Source organism: Anser cygnoides, chromosome 11, assembly GCF_040182565.1.
Source record: "Anser cygnoides isolate HZ-2024a breed goose chromosome 11, Taihu_goose_T2T_genome, whole genome shotgun sequence".
NCBI classification, from domain to species: Eukaryota; Metazoa; Chordata; class Aves; order Anseriformes; family Anatidae; genus Anser; species Anser cygnoides.
Genome location: NC_089883.1, coordinates 3,050,495 through 3,072,775, shown reverse-complemented (window position 1 = coordinate 3,072,775; position 22,281 = coordinate 3,050,495). Strand labels below are relative to the sequence as shown.

Below are 22,281 nucleotides of genomic sequence, written 5' to 3'. Positions count from 1 at the left end.
CTTTGAGCAAACCTTGCCCATCTCTGGGACCGGCACTTCCACCGCTGCCGAGCCTGATGCTGGTGGCAGTGGCAGCTCCCGCAGGTCCCCAGAAGGGACGGTGACCCAGGAGGGATGCGGCTGCCCCCTGACCATCAGGGAGGTTTCCTTCTCCTACCAGGACACTCTTTGGTGCAGCATCAGGAAGGGAGGAGTGACACAACGAGGGGCTCTCAGTAGGCAAGTGCTGCTGGAGGAGCATGACGGGGGTTAGGGCAAGCTGGGGGGGATTTATTTTGAAAGGGAAAAAGCCTCTAATGATGCAGGCAGTCCCCAGGGGCTCTGCCAGCAGCAATACTGGCGAGGGTGGGGAGGTCCCCGGCACCGTCAGGAGCGACAGGCACTCTAGCAGGGATGGGAGCGTCGCTGGCACGGGCTGTTAGATCTTGATCAAAAGGACGGCAGCAGAGAGAGACGCGGCTCGTGCTGAAAAGGTGTCAGTGCAGAGAGGCAGGCGGCCCCCTGGGAGCAGCTCCGCTAAGCAGGCACTTGAAAATAATCAATCAGTAGGGCTGGAAGACAGATCTGTGCTGAGAGAAGAAGGGAAGTGCTGCGAGCAGGCTCCTTCCTCCCCTGCAGCAGCCAGCCTCCTCCTCCTCTCCCACCCCAGGGAAACCCCAGGGAGGGTTTCTGCAGGTCAAACAACAGCTGAAGTTGCTGTCCCAGCCAGGGGACCCTCCTCTGAAGAGGGTAACGTGCTTTCAACAGGCTGCGAGTGTGCAGACGTGTGGTTCCTGCAGCTCTGCTCACATGCAGTAACTGAAGCACGGTCCGAGCCCTTCACGCTTACACACTTACACACTGTGCCCGTATTCAACATCCGCCTGCCTTAAGGAAGAGAAAAACCACAAGCACTGCACAGACAGGAAACCTGGAAAACATCCCTTTGGGATGAGGGATGTGGTCAGCTGACAACAACTAGCACTTTCTGCCCTGTGAGAAACAATAACTCAGACCAGAAAACTGACACAAAGAACTTCAACACGTCGGTAACTCACTGTACATTCCCCCCCCCACGTGGCTACTGTTCACGTAGATCAAGAAAACAGCTAGCTAGCAGGCACCAGAAGCTCCCAGCTCTTTCAGAACCAGCTAACCTGCTTGCTTTCCCCACCAGGCGACGTACACAGCATCGCTCTTTCCTCGGCTTCCCCCGTTTCACACGTGCTGCTTTTTTCCAGTCGGCAGAGGCCAGCCTGGCACTCGGTACAGGTGTGAGCCTCCGACACACAGGTGTACACTAGCAAGCTTCCAGTCACCAGCAATTACATGCCACCAAAGGCCAGAAGGATCACAGCTCGGGGGGAAGACCCTTTGCTGCATGTAAAGGGTCCGTGCATGCTGTCACCAACACATCTAACTTGTCCACGAACAAAGTGTGGCTGTGAAATGCTTTGGTTTGCTTGCACAGCACACAAAAGACCAGCAGGTATGTGGCTTTGGACCTGTTTCTGGAGAGGCACCGAAAAGTACTGCCATTTCTTCAGCTGGAGCTTTCAGAGGTGAAAGCCAGTTTTCTGCCAATAACTTCAAATATGGATGGGGAACCGAGCCCAAATCCAGCCTGGGGTGCTCAGGGTTTCTCCTTCTCATCTTCCAAAGAAAGGCGAGCCCACCTTGGTTGCAGTGTAATGCTCACAGCCTACAGAACATAACTCCCCTATTAGATAAATAATTGATCACCCTGTGTGCTGCAACTACTTCCAGAGTGGGCAGGTCTCATAAGGAGATGATGCATCTTCCGCATTTCCTAAAGAATTTATTTAATGCAAAGCTGCTGTAACTCATGTTCACACCGTCCTCCCTCTCCCCAGAAACTGGCACTAATTTAGAGGCAAAGAGACAGATTTCTCTGCTATCAAATGGCCCGATCTGGCAGAACTAATAACAATACAGAACAAGGAATGTGCTATTGCTGGACAGAGGAACTTTTCTCGGTGTTATTAGCCCAAAGCTAAACTGTCCTGGTCCGGAACAGCAGCAGGAAGAGGGAAAGACAGTCAGGACCAGTACTGACCTGACACAGTGAGCCTGGCCTCCCGGCTGAACTTCACATTAGCAATATTGGTAGCGACGCAGTGAAAAATCCCGCTGTCCTCTGCCCTCAGCCCCGTGATCTGGAGAACCCCCTTGGGAAGCAGCGTGTACCTGCGGGAAGAGAAAAGCAGAAATGAAGACTTGCAAGGCGGGACATGATGGGAAAGCAGGGTGATAAAAAAGCAGCTGAAAAGCAGCTACCACCCGCATGATGCGGACCCCAGCAGGCTGAGCACGTTTGCTTTTCAGTCGTTTGCTTTTTCGATATTTGAGCCTCTGCTCTTCTTTTGCAGAGGTTGCGTTCCTTTTTTCATCTTCTGATGCATCCTTGGGAAAGGATGGCTTTCGATAGAAGGCTACAAAGTAGAAGTTTCTTATTTAACTCGTGGAAAAGCTTTGGAAGTGCATTTTCGTGTGAAGGCAGCTGACACGACAGTCTATGGACAAGCACGGGGGAAGCGTGTGCTCCAGGTCTGACACAGGACTCAAATCCGTGCAACATCAAAACCTCGAATGCACGGAAAAGCGTCTTTAAAATAAATATTGTGTGGGCATACATAAATATAAATATTTTGTATATACAAACCAGACGCACTTAGAGCACGCATGCACACGCACAGACATCTATACGTGTACATACATTACGGGTTGCTTGGCAACTGCGTGTTTAAATTGCTCGGTGCTGTGTCATTACACCGTGATGAGTTAATAATCCATTTCCGTCTGGAAGATGAAGAATACCTTGCTCCGGATCAGCATATGGTTAAGTGCCTATAACCTGCTCCCTGCGCCGGGTGCCAAACGCGCGGCTCGGTGTCGGTGGCAGCGTGAAAGCAATCAGTCTTACACGTCCCCAAGTTGATTGCAATCTCTCCGGGACTTTAAAACGCCCGTTGTTTTGGATGAATTATACCACAAGAAGCCTTCATTTTTGTTAACAATCTGCCCACAGCATTAGAAGATTCAATTCCAAAGCTATTATGCTGCCTTCAGAGCCTCCAAGTGCAAGGCTCGGCATACAAATTTATACACACTTCATACGCAGAAATGCACCGGGCGTGATTAATGCAGAAATCCAATTCAGTTGGAGATGCAACCCTCATCACCCAGGCCCGCTGGTGTCAGAGATTAATCCACTGAGCTAACAATGAAATCCTTCCCCTGCAACTTTACTCCTACAAAAAGCCTGTTCAAAATCAGGACACTGAAAACCTGGAAAGCTGCTCCTAGACCGTGTCCTCCAGGGCTTGGGCGAGCTCCTGGCCCCAGAGGCGAAGCAGTGGGATGGGCACAGCTCGGGGTTATCTGGCTCTTCCTCCTTGGTCTTGGAGAAAAGAAGTCGTGGTCACACTGATCCGTGCCACATCTGTCCATCCCCACACCAGTGACCTTGGGCTCAAGCAGCAAGTGGCAATAATGCATGGGGGACTTCAGGAGGACTTCGCCCATCCTGCAACATCCATCAGGATGCACGCAAGGTGCCAGGCCCGATTCTGCACCCTTTACTCCTGCCGATACCACCTCGCACCAGCCGCCCTGCTCTGCCACGTCCCCGGTTTAGCACTCGTGTGACTGAGGAGCCTTCGGAGGAGATTGAGTTTGACGAAGCAACCTTGTGCTGGGCTAAAAAAAGCTCAGACGAAAAACACAATGAAAAACGAAACCTGACAGTTGCAGTTTTGCACCGCGAGGTTGGGCCTCTTGGGCCTTTTTACTGTAAGTTCACCGTAATGCTGAAAAGGTCAGGCATTGTTCCAAGCCTCACGTTTTCTCCTGCCTCCGAAGAACCCCACCAAGCCCTGTTTCAAGAATAGGGGCTTTCAGGAAAATATTTACGGCTTCCTGGTCTCGCCTATTCCCAACGCACGGACGCCAACGGGCGATGGAGGTGCGCTGCGACCTGGTCTCCTGCCATTGCTTTTGTGCAGCCCCCGAGCTGCAGCTGGGACCGCCGGAGGCTGCCGGCGTGGAGCACGGGCTTCCTGCCACCTGTACCCTGCTCGGATGATCAAACCGTGGCCAGGGAGGTTTCCGATGCGGAGGGAGCAGGCTGTCAAACGCAGGAAGCGAGGACGTGCCGCCCCAAGGCCTCGGCTGCGGAAGGGGGGCGGCTGGGGCTTCTCTGCAGGAGGGAAACAGCAGCCCCGAGGTGCTGCGGGACGCGCTCCGCGGAGCCTCCCTGCTGCCACCCGCTAAGGGAACCCACCCGGGAAGGAAGGTCTGGTGGTCGTGGTATAGTTCAGTTTTGGGAGCCGCTTGCAAGACCATGTCATGGTTCTGGTGCGGATAGACGTGCTCAAAATGGAGTCACAGAGGGATGAAGGATGCCAGAGTTGCTCCAGGCTCTCCTAGGACTGCTGTGTGGGCTCTCCAGGCTGGAAAATCAAACTGGAAGAGGGCTGCCTCCTCTTGGGGAAGGTCAATGAAAGCCTCTGCCCCTTCCAAAATCATCTAATAGGGTTTATCTAGCTCTCCTGGGAAATGCAGTCTTTCTGCATGGCCCTTGGCCAGAAGGAGCTCTCACAACCCATAACATTAATCTAAAGAGTCCTCCATGGCAGAAATGCTGGCCAAGAGTCTTAGCCCAGGTCAGTCATGTCATAGGAGACCCATGAGGGTAAAAGCAGGCCTGCTCTCCTGCCTCCCCCTGGGGAAAGGACAGCAGCACGTGGTTCGGACATGTCCTACCTTTCGTTGTCCGTGTTGACCGGCATGCGGTTCTTGTGCCAGAGGATGACGGGCTCGGGCAGGCCGTGGATCTGGCACTGGAACCTCGCAACGCCCCCTTCCTCCACCACCGCGTTCTGCGGGTGGATGTGGAAGTCGGACATCGCTGAAAGACACAAAGAGACAAAAATGGTCACTTGCGAAAGGAGATCCATCGCCAGCAACTTCACAGGACCTAGGAACTTTGGCAGAGCTGGCAAACGGGGTTGTCAGGCACCCACCCTGGCAGAAGACCAGGCTGTTTGCACTTGATCCCCGTCTCTGCTGGGCTCACTGCACGTCCTGCCTTCCAGCAAAATGGAAGTAATGGTCACATCTCCGTGTCGCAGAGCACCAGGCTTCCACCAGCACCAAGAGCGGGCTTCAGAGCTCAGCAGCTCAGCCCACCGCGGCTGTTGGGGCTGGGGCCACCCGCCAGTGAAGGACAAACCCCGGCGTGCCCACGCAGGGTGAACACGGAGCAGCCCGTTTCAGCACAGCCACAGCTGTAAGCATCGCGCAGAAAGGCTCTGGCACGCTGTTAGAGCTCCATAAATAATACAGTAATTATTACTATTAATTAATTGGAAGGTGCTGCCTGTTGACTCGGCAATAAACATATTCGAGGCTAATAAACATCCCAGTGGTTATTTAGCTCGTGATTCATTTATGGCGCCGCATCCACAGGAAGATCTCTCACATTATCATATAAAATAAACTCCAAGAGAGCCCCCTGCTCCGCCAGCCCAGCCCGATAATGCCTCTCCCCAGCGAGAAAGCCTCGTCCCCTTTTACACGCGTCAGGCGTAATGAATGTACCTCGGCTACGGAACAAGCTGCGTGTGTGTCAGGGCAGCTGAACCATTCAGCTGCAAACTCCAGTCGGGCTCGGGCAGATGGGAGGTGGCCATTAGCAATCATACATTAAATATGTGTTGCATTAACCCGCGCTGCTCCCCGACCCGTCGCTCTCAGCCCGCTCGCCGCGGGTTTGTTAAGCTGACGGCACAACGCGCAGCGAAGCCACGGCACGGCCGTGGGGTTGGGAAGGGTTTACAGGTCTAAGAACGTGCCCCCAGCCCCACGTCGGGATTCTTGGGTTGGCAGCCCCCTGTGCCACGCTCCAGCCGGGCTGCCAGGGGTGCACGCAGCAGCACAAGGTGAAAAGACCAAGCCCAAACCTATCTGACTTTCCCAGGATGAAAGGTAACGCAGTGCTCCCTCCGGTAAGGGGCAGAGCAATGGCAATTTACCCCGTTTATACACATTCAGCCTGGAAATGGGACTGTTCGTGGCCCAGAGCACCCAGCCACGCGGGCTCGAGCCCAAAGGCAGCTGGGGTGTCTCCCCCGGCAGCCCCCAAACCAGGCAATCCCCTCGCCGAAGCGATGGGGGCTGCTGAAAGCAATGGGGTCACCGGGGGTCCCTGCGGCAAGGGGGGCTCGAGGGAGCTGCAGCGTATGTCAAGGCTGCCCCTCGGAGGCCCAGGTCAGGGCGAGCATCCTGCACCCAAAGCTGATGGGCTCTCACCAAGAAACGAATCCGAGAATTAACGAGAACGGCACAAAGCTCGTTAATAAAGAAAGGCAAAGGAAAAAAAAAAAAAGCTGGGATTCAGACGCCTGCAGGAAAATTCCTTTCAAAGGTACAGATGCTCAGCGCTGAGGTTTTTCGGTGGCTGACAGGGCTGATAAGAAGAGGGAGGTGTGAATGAGCCCAGCCCCAGCACAGACGCTGCTCTGCCGGCTGCAGAATTCATTGGCGTCCCTTTATTTCAATAATATCACCTCTCCTAGGTAAAACTGCAGCGATAACCTCTACTCTTAAAGACACTAGTATTAATATTTATCATGAATAAAACATGGGCAGTTATAAATAATTCAGTTATGAGGATGTTAAGTAAAATATTACTCTTCAACGACCCTATAATGTGGCTTTGAAGCACAGTTTTATGTTAAACGCCTAGGAAACACTGTGACCCTTGCCAAGACCAGCTGGTTTGCAGAAGATGCATTAAATATTCATGCGCCGAGCTACAAAACGCTATTTTTAACACGGCTTTACGAGTTTATTTACAGTTGCACAGACAAAGGCTTTCGTGGCACCTCCTGTAAAGCAGCACCAAAAGTTGAAGGCGAGCGATTACCTGGACGCTGCTCTCAGCCAGGACATAAATCACGGCGTGAGCACGGCCACTGTGCAGGGCATTGCTCGGAGGGTCTCAATCTCTGCTGTTCCCCATAAGATTTTTACACACGCCGCAGCTGACTGCAACAAACCCGTCCGGGAGTGCTCACTCCCGTTTGGCGCTCGTCTTCCAGCGGAAAACGCCGCGGCTCCTGTTATCACCCGGGTGCTCTTGTTTCAGCCGACACCCAGAGCTGCACGCCGGCCCGGTGGGGCTGGCCAGCAGCCAGGGAGCTGCATCTAATCTCTATGCTAATGGCCAGAATCATTTTAAAAATAAATACACGCAATCACAATAGCCCCTCGCCCCCGTGAGCTCCTAAGCAGGGAGGCAGCCTCTGATCCACCTGCCTGCGTTACCTATCGCTCTGGTCATCCAGCATCACAGCATCCACATGCCAACGGAGGAACTGGTGCTGCCCCAGGTTCCTCTTTACCATCCTCACACGGGGTGACTGTCACCCTGTTCCATTAAACTGCCCTCTTCCAGCTCCAGGCGTCAGCCAGCCCTGAGATCAGACCTGAATCGCGCACTCGCGTTGCTCCGTACTGATGGAGCTCCGAGCCTCGGTGTCTCAGTGCTTCTGCTGCCATCACAGCTGGGTTTTGGCTGTGGTACACCCAGACTGGCACAGAGCAGGGAGAGAAAAAAAACCAAACGCTACAGGAGAAGGCTTGCAGCAGATGGGGATGGTTATAAGAGCCCTCCCACATCGCTCGCATGGGTGCACCTTCTCCTGAAGATGTTGACGCAGAAGAGATGCCAGCTGGGCAGGTCTGCAGCGCGAGGCAGGTGAGCTGCTCTTCACCTCTTCTCCCGTCTCGAACCATGGAGGACCTCGGTTAGGATGGGGCTGGGCGGTTGGTTCTCTTCCCCAGAGAGAAGCCCATGCTGGGGGCGTCCCACTGCCTCACCCTCACCAGCACGCAGTCCTCACGGCACGTCCTGCAGACACGGCACCACGCAGGTGAGCAGCGGCTCTCATCCATCCTCATCCATATTCAGAGAAGATTCGTTCTGGCAAATAGCTTTGCTGGGTCTCCTCTAATCAAAGAGCAAACACTCTCCCCAGCCCAATGGATCCCGTGGAAAGGCCAATGGAATAAAAATGAAAACAGGTATTGAATGAGATTTCCTTTACTCCACGAAAAAAACTAAATTGAAACCATTAGTGGCCAATCCTTTCTCGCTCGGCACAGCATTAGTGCTAAGCCAGAGATTGACCTAGATTTGATATAGAAAAAGAAAACATTAACTTGGTATGTCAAAGCAAATCCCAGGCCTGCTGGAATCATTAAAACGCAAACATTATTATCAAGTGCAGGCACAAGGGTAGGAAGGAGACTTAAAAGGTTCGGTGCCAAGCACGGTGTTAGGAGAGTACTGGGGAAGCCCAGCGAGTTCTGCAGGCACTTTGCTTTCTGCTTTTAAATTACTTGTGGGGAAACAGATGCCCAGGCTGGCTGCGATACAGGAGGATGCCGGGGAGGTGCTGAGCATCCTCGCCACCAGACAGCCCACAAGCAAAGACGCCTTCTCCGCATTTTTCCCTCCAGCCTGTTAAATTCAGGCCTCTTCTAATGGAGCACGTGGTTAAAATGCCTCTGGGTTAACACAGTGCGGGGAACGAGAGAGTTTAATGGGGACACGGCCGCAGTACCTGGGCTCCCAGATGCTCCTGCCGAGGAGGGCAGGCTTCGTTAGCTCCGTTACAGCTGATGGAGACGAATCCTGGGAGGCACGTGGTTTGCCCAGGGAGAGAGAACAAGCCACGGGCAGAGCCTTCCCCTTCCAGGAGTGGCTCTATCCCGAAGCTGCTGATTTTCATGCTAAAATCTCCAACTTACAAATAAAAATTGAATTTCTGCATGGGCTGGCAGAAGTCAGGGTTATTTTTAAAATGCAAGGAACCACTCTTCCAGTTAAACCCAGACCTGAACTGTTCTCACATCAGGCTCTCCAGCTCCAGCAGAACCAGCCCTTGGTTGGATCCACGAGATTTATTAAATGCCCATCCTGCTTGGCACTGCAGCTCCTTCCCCAGCGCGCTCCCGGCGAGACGGCAGCCCCAAAGCGAGCAGGGGGATCACGTCTCAATCCCCTCCCAGCTCAGGGCACCTACACCACTGAGCCAGCGACCTGCCGGGGAGCATTTTCAGGAAAGCTGGCAGGGGAAGGCTTAGCAGGCAGAGGTCACTTTACGTGCTCCTCTCCACGCTCTGGAAATCGAGGATTTGCCTGGAAAAAAAAAAGAGCTGGCAGAAAAGACGGGGGGAATACAGACATCACAAACCCCATCCTGCCCTCTCTGTGCCCTGCTCTCAAACAGGAATGTTTCTCCGAGTTTTTAAGAAAAAACACTTTATCTTCTCTTTCTAATTTTTTTTTTTTAAGATGCGTTTTTATAACAATAATAAAAACGCCCGCGTCACAACAGCCCGGTGGCCGCTCCAGCTGCAGAGCCTGCGAGCCGGCCCCGCGTGTCGAATGGTGCCATTGTGCGGGGCTGTTGCTGAACTGCCAGCGGCCCGATTTTGCATGCAAGTTGCTTTGTGCATAGTGAAGCGTGAACAAGAGCGCCGCCCATTTATCTATTTAATTCGCCGGGAGTAGCAGGAGCGGGGGCCTTCGCTCACATCTAAAGGGAAGAAAAATCGCCTTTCTCTCTCGGCTTTGGAAAGGGAGGGAAATGTTAAAGAACAGCCTGCACAGCTCCCAGCACAGGGAAAAATCCCCTCTGCCCCTGCCCACTAATCACAGGGCTGAAAATCCCAAATCTCTATTGTCCTCGCTGGGCCTCAGATCTCAAAGGAAACCAGGCTGCAAGGCTCGGGAGAGTTTGAAGCGAGGCAGAGATTTCGGAGGAACGCAGCTCATTCAGGAGCACCTACACCACGTGGAGAGAAGACAGAGGGGGGAAGCCCCATCTCGCCCCGTGCCCGGCAGATGAAGATGGAAAGAGGGTCAGACGTGCAGGCTTCTTGTTTGCAACGTTTGCAAATAAACGCTTATTCCTCTTCTGCTGTCCCTTTCTCCCCCTGGCGCACGGACGGTCCAGGCTCTCGGCACTTCTGCATCTCGCATCCTCAGGTCTCTGCTGTTGTCACACTCACTCGTCCTCCATCAAAGCTGAGTGAAATCATTTAAACGAGGTTGATGCCGCATCAGTCGGACTCCTCTGGCTGAAGAACCAAGTTTCCACCTGGCCTGCTTTTCTCCCCCTGCCCTAAGCCCCCGGGACGGGGATGAAAGGGAGACAAGCGAGCCAATGCCTCGCGGCGCGGCACAGCAGCTGCCCACGGGGGGCAACGTGCAACAGATATTTTGCAGGGGGGGAAAAAAAAAAAAAAACCTACTGCTTCATGACTCAAGTCCACCAGGAGGCAAACATCTGCGAGTGTGGCTCCTGAATTTTTTGCACAACGCACAAAATGACCTCGAGCCATCCCCAGCCCAGGCGCTGGCCTTTTTGCAGCAGCCCACAAGGGAGGAGTTGGCTGCTCTGCCCGAGCAAAGTGCCGAGGCGGGGAGGATGACGATGGGGTGTCCCTGCAGGGACTTCGCTGTGGCACCTGGAAATCCTTCGGATGCCTGAGCTGCAGCTCCATGCTCCGTGTGAGCTCCCTCGAACACGCAGCGCTCCCCGTCAGCATCCCATCGCGTTACCTGCGACACCGAGCAGCACGGGGTGGCGATTTGTCTTCCAGCACCCTCTTGTTTTGCAGGGGAATCGCCTAATAAACAGCCCCTTTAGCGCTCTTAAATTGGTTTCAGGGAGAGGAGAAGTTTCTGGCAGGGAGGGTTGCAGCGCTGGGAGAGACCTTTATCAGGGAGCGCTATTGCAGTAATTTTTCAAGACGAAATTGCTCTCTGGCTCGTGACAGCATTTAGTGTGTCCTGAGGCGACCATTTGTGAAGCCAAACCCGTGGTCCTGCTGCCCTGCTGCTGGAGGGAAGGGGGAGTATTAAATGTCATAAACAACTCTTAATTTGCTCGGGCGGACTGCATATGGGGCTCGCGAACCCGCGGTTCAGGCGGAGGTTATCTGTCACCGGCACCGCGGGCAGGCACCAGGGGCGACGGTGGCCACGAACCACGGAGGGCTGCTGGGTTTCCGCAGGGTGAATTTCGGAGCGGGGCAAACCCCAGCATCGCGGGAGGTTCCCCCATGGGGAGCTGGCCTGCCCTCCAGCACCACAACAAGGTGCCTCCGCTCCCTCCTGTTGCACTCACCCCGCTCCGAGCATCGTCTCCTTCAGGACCTCGCCGCCTCCCAGGCTCTCCTCTGCAGCACGTTTGCAAAATACCTACAAGTTATCTCACTCGAGAGCCCCTGCAGACCCCCGAAATCCCGAGAAGACGAAGGGCAAGCCGTGCCACAAGCCCGCAGGAGGCTGGCTGGGCTCGGTGAGGCGAGGCGCAGCGCGCTGCCAGCAGGCAGCTCGCTCCTGCCAGGTTTCCATCCGGAGCGCCTCGTGTTTTTCCTACTCCGACACAGACAATTAAGACAAATTACATGGTTACCGTTTTGATTTGTCGCACGATAATGATGTTTCCCATCCCACTCCCAAATGTTGACGGGAGATGGTACGAGAGGAGGCTCCAGTGCAGCCGGTTTTGGCCGCGGACCGCTTTGTTCGCAGCCAGCTGCTTCTGGTACCAAGCGGGGACGAGCAATCCTGCTTTGCCTCAGCCCGGAGAGGCAGCGAGCCCCCCGAGCACGGCACAGCGAGGGCAGGACAGCACAAGGCACCATCCTGCCCCGCTGCAGCACCTCACCTCGAACAGCCCTGCTCAGACCTCGGAGCGCGCGGGGGGCGCCGCGGACCCCAGATTTTGGGGTTTGGGAAGGCGCGCACGCTGCGCTTCAGCACCTCCGGAGGCGACGGCGGAATTTGGAGAGGCGAAGGGCAGGAAGCTTTTCATCATCGCTGCCCACGGAAATGCCATCAGCCCTGCTCGCAGACAGGGAGCCGTCCTGATTTACAGGCTAATGAATTTTAAATGAGATGCATTTTTTTTTTAATTTTTTTTTGTTGTCGGCCCCCATTTTTCTGCTGGCAATCACTCCAATAATAGCCTTAAATTTTCAGCATCTGTTTTTACCAGCTCTCTTGTAATTAGTTTACTAATGTATTTCACCGCGCCTTTGTTATTTTCAGAGAATTACTTCATTCCCAGCTATCAGAGATAGTGCACTTCAGTCTATAAGGAGTTTGGCCTTTGTTCCCTCGTGGTTATTCACATGGGGGAAGATGGCTCAGTGAATGACAAGCCTTTCTATCACCGCACAGTCTCCGTTTAATGTCTTTATACTGGCTCATTAATTACCGCAGAAAACTCCTTTCCGAATGGAACTGGTGATTTATAGGAGGCTTGGGCAAGGTGCCATTTTTAGCGGGCCGGCAGCGAGCGGCCCCAGCGCCGTTAATTCGCTCTTCGTTTCCCCTCCTGCTGCCGCAGCGGCCGAGCACGGGGTCGGCCCCGCCGCAGGGGGAGTTTTTTTGACCAGGGAAGACCGCAGGAGCAAGCGGCGGCTGGATGAGTGCCTGCAGGAGGTGCTGGGTGTCCCGGGAGCGCCTCCAAAATGATTTCCCTGCGTCTTTCTGTGCAATCTGAGGCGTTGCGGTGGCACGTGGCAAAAAAACCCTGCACAGCATGGAGACCCTCAGCCCTTCTGCACGGCACCGCTGCACCCGGGCACAGCACCTCCAGGACACCCAGCACCCCGGAGAGCAGCGCAGGGCCAGGGCACGGAGAGGAGCTGCATGGGCACAGGGTAAAGCCCCCCTGCAGGCCAGGCCGAGTCTGAGAGCAGCAGAAAGAAGGATCCCTTCCTTCGCAAGGGAGTAACCTGAACAACGGCTCCTCTGTCCGAGGGAAATTCACGTTAAGTCCCTCAGAACACTATTTCTTTCAGCACATCCATGCGCGGTGCCGGGCGTGACAAAGTTCCCCTTCTTTCCTAAGGACTGGAATGGAGGTGGGAATGGTGCACACGTCGACTGAAGAAGCAATTCAGGGGAGAAAAAGAGCCACGCAGGCTGGATTTCCATCGCTTGCTGCAGAGGAGCTGCGCACGCCGCCGCAGGGGAATATTCGGCATCCACCGCGTGGGGAGGAGACGAGAGGCCAAGGACCCAAGCGCAGCTGCAGAGGAAGTCGGGCACAGAGTTAAGCTTACAAAACACTGCTTTCGGCTCCTTTCTGCTCATTTCACCACCGAATTTCTCTCGTGCACGTGATCATCCGAAACGTTCTGCTCCCGTCCCCGGTGGCGAGCAGTGCCGTTGTGTTATGGTGCTGCCTGATCCGGATTGAAGGTGCTAAGATGGAAGATTTAGAAAGGGTTCAACCGCCGTGATAACTGAGAACATCCAGCTTCCCCCAAAGGTTTGCTTTTCCTCCCAGCAGCGCCGAAGCCGACGGCGGTCATCTCATCCCCGTGGCTGCGTTACGTCTATCGATTCCTGCCCGCTCCCCGGCGAGAGCGGCAGCCTCCCATCCTCCTGGCAGCCGCCCAGGGGGACCCGATCTGCATTACGGCCGCCCTGCAGAAAACAGGCCAAATCCACGGAAGCGGGACACATGACGGCGTCGGCGGAGCTCGTCCCTTTTTTCCCCTCTGTTTACTCGCCGCGAGGAGCCTCGCCGGCTGGAAATAACTTATCTCAGGGAGCCCCCCTCTTCCGTCCGGGCGGCTGCCGCTGCTGGCTGCTGGCCAGGCCGTTACCACCTCAAAGGGAGAGTTCCTAGCTGAGGCACATCAGCCCCGCCGCACGGCGGGTGGGGTTTTGATGTTTGCCCTCATTTCTTTCTCGGGATAAGGGCATCGGGTTTCTGTACAAGTGCCAGCGCCGGTCCCGTACCCGCGTGGGGCTGTCGGCACGAACGTGTATGGCCGGGCCTGGGGCGTGCACGCGCAGGCACGTGTGGCACGGCACTGGGGACAACGTGCAGGGGTCCCTCCGGACATCCGGGGTGACAGCAAGCCAAGGGATTGTATTTCTCCTTGTGGAAACGCCGGGTCCGCCCGAAGCAGCCACTCACTCCATCCGAAGCGCGAAGACAGACACGAGTGGGGACACGGGACAGGAATTAAAGACAAGAAGGGGGTGGAGGATGGTAACGCAGAGGAAGAAAGCGATGGCAGCTCTCAAGGAGGAGTTGGAAACGGCAAATCTCACCGTTTAGTCTTCCTCGCTGTCAGCAGACCGTCACCAAACCCACGGATGCGTTTTGGGAAGCACAAACACCCAAAGAAGCATGAGCATGGCAAGAGGGGGTGGGCCACAAAACACCCCCTGGGCAGCAAAATTCAGTGCCACGAACAACAGGCAGGAGGAGATCCTGAAGAGAAATCCAGCACCCAGCACCCAGCCTGGGGGAGGGCTCAGCACCCACAGCCCCTGCCAAAGGAAAGGCAACGGGGCAGCGGGAGGAAGGGCTGGACATGCAAGTAGCCAAGCAATTCCCATCCGCATGCCAGACTGGACCACATTTAGCCACCTCAGCTCCCTGTCATCACGAGACTTTGTTTTAATTAAGGTCTGTTAAGGGTTTGGGGTGCGCACGTGTGCGTGGAAGCCCCCCATGGGCTGGGGCAATGCTGAAGTCAAGGCCTGGCAGCATCGCAAAAACGATGTGGGTTTTAGGGAGCAGGCAGAGGTCAAACCGCCTGACCAGTGGGGCTGCAGGGGGGCATTTTTACTGGCTTTGGGCTCTGAACTTTAGCTTTGCCCCGGTGTTTGCAGCACGCTGGGGAAATCAGAGGCAAACCCCTCTAAGCCCGACCCTCCGGGAGCCCCCGCGGGGAAGCCGAGCCCTCCCTGCGCCGTGCCTGGGCAATCGGTCCTCTGCCTCTTCAAATTTGCATCTTCATCAGAAAAAACACTTGCACCCCAAAGCAGGCGCCTCTGCTGTTAACAAGAGAGATGGAAACACAGGAGCAGATGTGTAACTGCAGCACAGGCTGCTAGAGACCTGCAAACCTGCCGGGACACCCGAAATCACCGGGACGGCGACGAAGTCCATCTTAACAAAACCTTGCAGCGCAGAACAGCTTCCTGGGAGTGACTGTGACACCCGAATAACCTGGTTTTCAGACCAAATTGTCCAAGAAGGGATTTCGGGTGGGTGTGGGATGAAAGCTGAGAAGCAGCAAGATGCTCGTGGAGGAACCCTCGTGGAAAACCCCAGCAGCAGCCTCACAGCGACACGAAACAAACAGAGAGCTGCAGGAATTAGCTGGGGCGGTGACGGCCCCGAACGAAAATGAAAGCAGAAGGGGGGAAAAAAATGAAATAAATCCAGGCAGGCTCGCTTTTGTGTCACCGCACAATGGGGCACGTCAGCTCCGGAGCCTCCGCAAGCCATCACCCGCCATCTGGCACCGGGCAGGACCGCTAATGGGAGGCCCCGGCGCCCCAGCTGACTCGCAGAGCCACGGGGGAAATCAAGCTGACGAGATGCCCACATTAAGGCAGCTAAATTAAGGCAGACACGCGAGAAATTTGGCTGGTGAGCCGCTCAGCCGGTGTGGGAAGGGCTGCGGCGCGCCGCGGAGCTGCGGCCGTGGATCCAGCGGGGCCGGGGAGGGCACAAGATGCCCCTGATGGTTTGCAAAACGAGGTGGGCATGAGGGGAGCTGCAGGCACGGCCCTTTTCACTGCTCCCGGCTCGATGGAGAGATGCACGAGCTGCCCGGAGGTGGACGGATGCACAGCCTGCAGCAGCAGGGACAGCCTGGATGAACACCGCCTCTTTGATGCATCATTCTCAAAATTAACTCACGTTCCTCTAATGCCTTACTGGAGCCGATCCGCTAGGAAATTACCACGGATGGGGGACACACCGAGCAGGGGATGAAGATGCTGATATCAGGGGTCGGGGCCAGGCTCGCAGCCCGCAGTCACGCAGGGCAATAGCTCTCCCCAGGAGCCACCCCGCTGATTTCGGCAGGGTCATCACCCCAGAGGAACACTTACCGAATATCTGATTTTCTTAAGTGTTGTGGTACTGAATGGAGCTGGATCACGAGGAAAAATCTGTCTTGGTGTAGCGAAGAGCTGGCAGAGTGCCTCGTCGAGGACACAAGGTCCAGCCCCTTCCCTTGCCAGCTGCTGCACAAGGAGCGAGAAGAGAACAAGCCTCAGGGGACGAAGGCTGCACAACCCTTCCCAGGCACGGAAACGTGAATTGGAGAGCTCATCTCCAGCCCGGGGGGCACGCACGATCCCGCCTCCTCCCCTGCTCTGAACACCGCAGCGGGCTTCAAGGCCACCACAGAGGGCAGAGCCTCCTTGCAGAGCCTCCTCTGTGCCTCTGCGAGCTCCCCGGGTGCCATCCAGGGGAAATTTGGGTGCGTTGGTCGGTGCCCGATGCTGCTTCTGTGCCACAAGGTGCACGTGAGAGGTCTCTGGAGGGAGTCAGCTCTGGCTGCAGCGTGCAAAATCGACACTTGGCCATTTCTCCCCTCCATGGCCAGCTTCGGAGGGCTTCAGGGGGATCAGAGGCAGCAGGGTTTCTTCAGACGTGGGCGAAGAAGAGCCCAGAAGGATCGAAGCAGCCCCACGGCAGCGCTGCCACCCGCAGCTGGCCCCCGCACGCTGCCTTGCACCCCGGCACGACGGAGGCAAACGATTCCCTCGCTGGCTTTTCGCATGCCTTTGTCACCGCTGTGACCAGCGGCCTGCTTCTCACCAGTGCCAGGAGACAGCCGAGCGCTTCCCTTGGGCTAACTTGACCATCGGAGACCTCCAGGGAATCCTCATGACAATCCTTGGGCCAAACAAGCAAATCGTTAGCAATTGAGGCACGTTTCAGCATCCCTAGGTCCAGCCGCTGTTGCACAGCCCAGGGAACCTCCAGGGCGGCAGCGATGCCTTTCAACAAGGTATTTGGGGATCCACCACTGTCTCCAAGAGCTGAGCTCCTGATTCCAGCACCCAGGCTAGACCCGGACCCTTCCTAATGACTTCGGATCAATCAGGAGGGTGGATGGCGTCAGGAGCGATGCTGCAGCTCCTACGCAGCTCACACCGCCCCCAAATCGCGCTGCAGGCCCCTAACGCCCCACCAGCAGACGAGCAGAATTTGTGTTAGGGTGGGAGAAGGGGAGAAAACCTCTCCACGCAATTAATTCGCCTCCAAAGTGAAGCTGGCGTAAGTAATGTGTTGGTAAACGCCGAGCACTACTGGGATAAGAGCTGAGCAGGGGCGTCTATTAAACGAGCATCTTCAGATGAAAATACCACTCATCTAAAAGGCATCACCGTTCATTCATGCTCAGTAAAACACAAAACGGTTACAGATACAATTGATGAAAATGAGAGAGAGAAATGGAAGTAAAGGTAGAAGGGCCGATCAGGAAACAGCACATGAAAGTAAAAAAGGAAAAAAAAAAAAAAAACTACTGTGAAGAGGTTGATTTAGCACTCTGCTTTAGGAGAAAATCCAAAAGCTGGTTTTAATATCTGATAAAACTTCCCTGCTGGTTGCCACGCCGCCTGATGGAAGCACGGAAGGGGCCTGATAGCCCTGGCACACCACACGAGTTTAAGCAGCCTCGCTTTGCTCAGACTTGCTGCTTTTAGGGCCATTTTACGGCTCGCTGCTGTCCCTCGGTGCCTCACCACCAGCCCCCCGAGCACGCCCGAGCTCTCCGCCACCCGCCGGGCACGTAGCTTCCCCCGGGGCTGAGTTCCTCCAGTTTTTGACCGTCAGGGCTGAATATTGGATGTCCCAGCACTCGGACGTACTGATGCAAGGATCTGCAAGGGGCCAAGCTTGAAGGACAACAACGGGACAACAACCTTCCAGCCGGCACTGCCTGCTCCGGCAGCACAGAAGAGCTGGAATTGGCCTCGCTGCCCAAGCAGGGTCCCTGGCTCCCCCTGACCCTCCTGGGTCATGGGGACGTGGCCGGTGGCTCTGCTCTCACCTCACTTCTGGCCCTTTTGGGATCTCCCTTCGTGGAGGGCTCCAGCCCGGGCTGGCTGCTGCTGGCTCGGCCGTAATGACAGACACGGGGGCTCGCTTTCAACTCCACTTCTGTTTTATAGATGATTTCCCGATCTAATAAAGGAGCAAAGCGTTATCTGCCGTCTCTTCTCTTATTTCCCAAGGAACGCCAAGGCTGGCAATGTCTGTCTGTCTCGCCAATAAAACTTTTACGGCCCCCTTCCCTGACAGCCCCCCAACAACAGCACTTCCAGGGAAAGGGTAAAGGCAGCCGAGGTGGGGTTTGGCAGCTGGTCCGAGTCCTATTTTGTGGTGCTTTTTAGCACTGGTCTCGGTACCAGGTTGGATTTGCTGGCAGCCGACCTGTTTCCTGCTTGATTTTAAAGCGTGGAGTCAAAAAACCCAAACCCTCTGCACAAAACCCTATAAACCCTACAAAACCCTACAAATCCTACAAAACCCTCTGCGCGACCGCAGGTCCCAGCACAGCCTGCAGCTGGCTGTAGACACCCCGAGACAGAAGACGACAGCAATTTCTCTAAAACCATGAGGTTCTCAGCACAACAAATAGACCCACCAGGTACGGGTAATTTCCACACTGCACTTCCAGCTGGAAGGAAGAATCAGCACAGAAAAGGCTGTCTGCAAGCAAAAATCTTTCTCGCAGTCTTCCCTGTGATGCTGCCAACCCAGAGCAGCACCAGGAAGCGACCCCTAACCCTAATCCTAACCCTATCCCTAACCCTATCCCTAATCCTGGCCCCCTCCCCATGCAGGATGAGCGAGGAGAGGCACGAAACCGCTGCCTCGTATCACAGCTCCGGGGCTGAGTCGACTGAGAAAGGGCAGCGTTGGCCAAGGCAGATAATTACCAGGAAGCCCTAATTAGGAGTATGAACAGGGGGAACACGGAAGGGAAAAAATATCCGATACAAGACGGCTTAATCACCCGGGAGGAGCCTCCCCCCCAGCCCGCTACTGCCTCCGTCCACCCGCCGGTATCTTTTAGGACATCTAAATCCAGGGTGGGAAACAACAGCAAATTCATAAACCAGGGGGCAGAAAGCTGCTGAGGAGCAGGAGAGCAGCAAACTTTTTTAAAATCGCATAAATCAAGCCAGGGAAAAGACTTGATGCCGCAGAAACCCAAGGCCGAGTTACTCCTACAGTCAATCACAAACCCCAGGAAGGAGAGATGTTTCCTTTCTCTCTGCAAAATGCTTTTTTTAATGCCACGAACGGTTTTAATTAGCGGGCTCAAAGCTCAAGAGCAGTTCTGGGAGCCCAGAAGCCTGCCCCTTCCACGGTGGCAGAGGAAGCTGAGCATCCCTGCAGGATTCGTCCCTGCTCCCAGGAGCAGCTCCGTCCCCCTGGCTCCAAACCCAAAAGCAGGCGGGGAAGCGGAGCACGGGGTGGGTGTCCGTGTCATCGAGACGGTCGGGTTTCCAAAATCTCTCACCCATCCTCGGCAGCTTCACGCTCCCCAGGCATGGCTCTGAGCGACACCAGCCCCTCTCCTCCCCACTTCTGACCAGTTTGCAGAGCTCAGCGCCGAGACAGCCAGCTGGCAGCACGCCCAGCGCTGCTCCAGCTTCAATACTCCCCGAATTCTGCTACGGGCTCCACAAGCAAACGCCCGACCGTAGGTCCAAGAGAAGCTCCAAGCCCCTTGCTCTTGGCCTGGATCACGACTCAGATCCCAGCTTGGCACACGGCAGACAGCTGGGAACAAGCTCCTGGGGAGATAACATTGCCCCGCAGCCCTTTAGGATGGCAAAAACCGCTGCTGCCTCGTTAAAGCAGCCTTGTTTCGAAGAGCGCGCACCACCTACATTAAAACAGCAACCTGACCTCCATAAAACATAAAACAATTACCTTACTAATTAGTCAACAAATAACTTTCACCCACGTAGATATACCAAGTTGTTAGGAAATCTATTAGCATTTCCACTGTAATTTCATGCTTTGCTGATGATGAATAAAACAAGGTTGAAAGGGACCTATTCACATCCCGAGCACAATGGCCGGTGGCCGTAAGATGGCTAGTGGGAAATTTCCTCTAAAGAGCCGAGCGGCGGTGCCAGAACCGCGGCCCCACGGTGTCACCGTGTCACCGGCACCACGGCAGCACCGAAACCTGGCAGGGGCAGAAGGAAGAGCCAGGGCCGGGAGGCTGCCGGGGACGGGGCAGCTCTCCCCGTGAGACCTGCAGGACAAGGGCGTGCATGCAAGAGGACTGGGCCAAAAAAACCCCAGGAGTTGCTTAAATGGATGGTTTTAGTCCCCCCAGCCAGCTCCACTATGGGCAGTAGTAATCTTACCCCCCCAAAGTCAGCTTTTTGACCATCTCCAGCTGCCACCAGCAGCCACAAAGCCACATGTGTCCCCTCTCCGCTGCCTCGCGGAGGTCCCAAGCAGCCTTCAAGCCCATGCCAAAGGTCAGAAGACCCCTAAATTACAGCGGGCTGCTGCCAGCCCTTCACATCACGGGGGTGAGCATCGATACACGCACCCGTACTGGTCCCAAGGACCCTCGTGCACGGGGAAGGTGGGGTCTCCCAGGGGACAAGACCCTCCCGATGGCAGGACTCGCTCCTTGGTGGCATCCCGACGCTGTGCCAAGGAGAGGGGAGCGCCTCCAGCCCTGCCTTCTCGCCTGCCCTGCCTGTGGCACCCGGCACCGAGGGACCCCAGCGTAGGAAGGGACAAGGACGCAGACAACTCAAAGGGCAAGCCTTGGACGAGCACCAGGAATGCACACGGCGTCCTAACAAAGATCTTCAGAGATGGAGATAATAATATCTAAGGCTGGAAAGAAGGGGCAGGCAAGGACGGGCAGCACGCACGCCAGTACCCCAGCCATCTGCACGGGCAGAGGAAGGACACCTGGGATTCTGGCTGTCCCATTCGCTTCGGAGCACAGGGACAGTCACAGCCCCTGTAGGGACAGAGAGGATTCGGGACGCTCAGCCCAACAAAGCGTCCAGCAGCTGTGCGCTGCCCATCTCCCCCCCAAACCCTGCACAGAGCCCGACGCCGTAACGCACGCTCCTGAAATTCAGCCCCCGCTCGCCTTTTGTCCTACCGTACGCCGGCACGGGACGAATTTGCATGTTAGAACAATTAGACGTGAAACATTACATGCCTTATCTCGGCGATATTACATAATTGGATTTGCGGCACATACAGATAATGAAAGCCAGAGCTTCCAGCAGCCAGAAGTATAAATCATACGCCACAGCTCCTGCAGTTAAAGTTCGGAATATTTTAAGAGGCCCCGGCAAATACAGTGTTTACATTAAGAAATCGAATCGTGTTATTAGGCCCTCCGTTTATCCAGTAAAATCTTTAAAAAGCCCATAAACTCGTTACTTTATTAGTTCAGACTTATTATATGTATTTGAAGCAATACTCGGAGGTATTGTTAAGCTACTGCAGGCAAAGGTTACGGGTCTTATGCTTTTTCCTTGTGGTAGCACCAGATGTGCCGGGGGCTCGTTTGGAAGCTCAACACCCAGAGCAAGCCCCAAAAAAACCTTCTTTGTGTTTCCACTCACCGGGGACACCGGGGACACGGGCAGCTCCGCTCCCTCCAAGGACAAGTCCTCACCCATCGGCCTCCCCAGCCCACGGGGTGGCCACCCAAGAGCTGGCTGTGCAAACCCAGCTGTAAACCTGCTCCTGCCTGCACTTCTGGCGCTAATTAAGCCAAACGAGGTCCCGCTCTCCACCTCCGGAGCACCCACGGAGCGCGGGCGGGATCCTGGTGCCACTTGGCTAAGCGGGGAATCGTTTCCAGCGCTGCTCTTGCAGCAATCCATCCCCATCATCCTCTCGTACCCAGATTTATGCAAAGAGCTTAATGCGTTAATTTACGTATTTGATGAATATGCATTGCCGTGCCCAGAGAAGTGGCAGCAAACATCCTAATTGCCAGCACGCCAGCCCCATCGGGCTGCAGGATGGAAGGAGCTCGCGAGGCAGAGCGGTGCCGTGCCTCTGCTGGCTCCGGCGGGCGGCTGACGCCCAGCGCTGAGCCCCTCGGCTTTGGTCGGGACAGGTCGGAGAGCGTCTGACCCCAGAAGACAGTGGCACAGCCAACACGTGTGCTTTGATCTCACCTCGCGTGCGGGGATCTGCAGGTGGACCTCGGCTTGGATGGGCGTGTGGTGCGAAGTCACGGGTCCCCAGAACGAGGGGGATTTTTTCCTGTTGGCAATCTTGTTGTTTTTAACCCACTCCTCTGATTTTTCGGGGTCGGAGCTGATTCAGGAAAGCTTAAAGCCTCGATGCACAAGCATGAGGGCACTGAACCCTGCCACCGGCCTCCAACAGGAGCACCCCCAGC

General features: G+C 55.4%; 1 protein-coding gene across 1 annotated transcript in view; it reads right to left on the bottom strand.

Moving 5' to 3' along the window:
* The window catches only part of IGDCC3 (immunoglobulin superfamily DCC subclass member 3), a 90,745-nt gene that overhangs the window by 34,733 nt on the left and 33,731 nt on the right, over positions 1 to 22,281 (bottom strand). Inside the window, exons 3-4 of the mRNA XM_048076341.2 lie at positions 4,765 to 4,909; positions 2,057 to 2,187 (exon numbers count right to left, since the gene is read on the bottom strand). Coding sequence (XP_047932298.2) covers positions 2,057 to 2,187; positions 4,765 to 4,909 — 276 coding nt within the window. The remainder of the gene's footprint in view (positions 1 to 2,056; positions 2,188 to 4,764; positions 4,910 to 22,281) is intronic.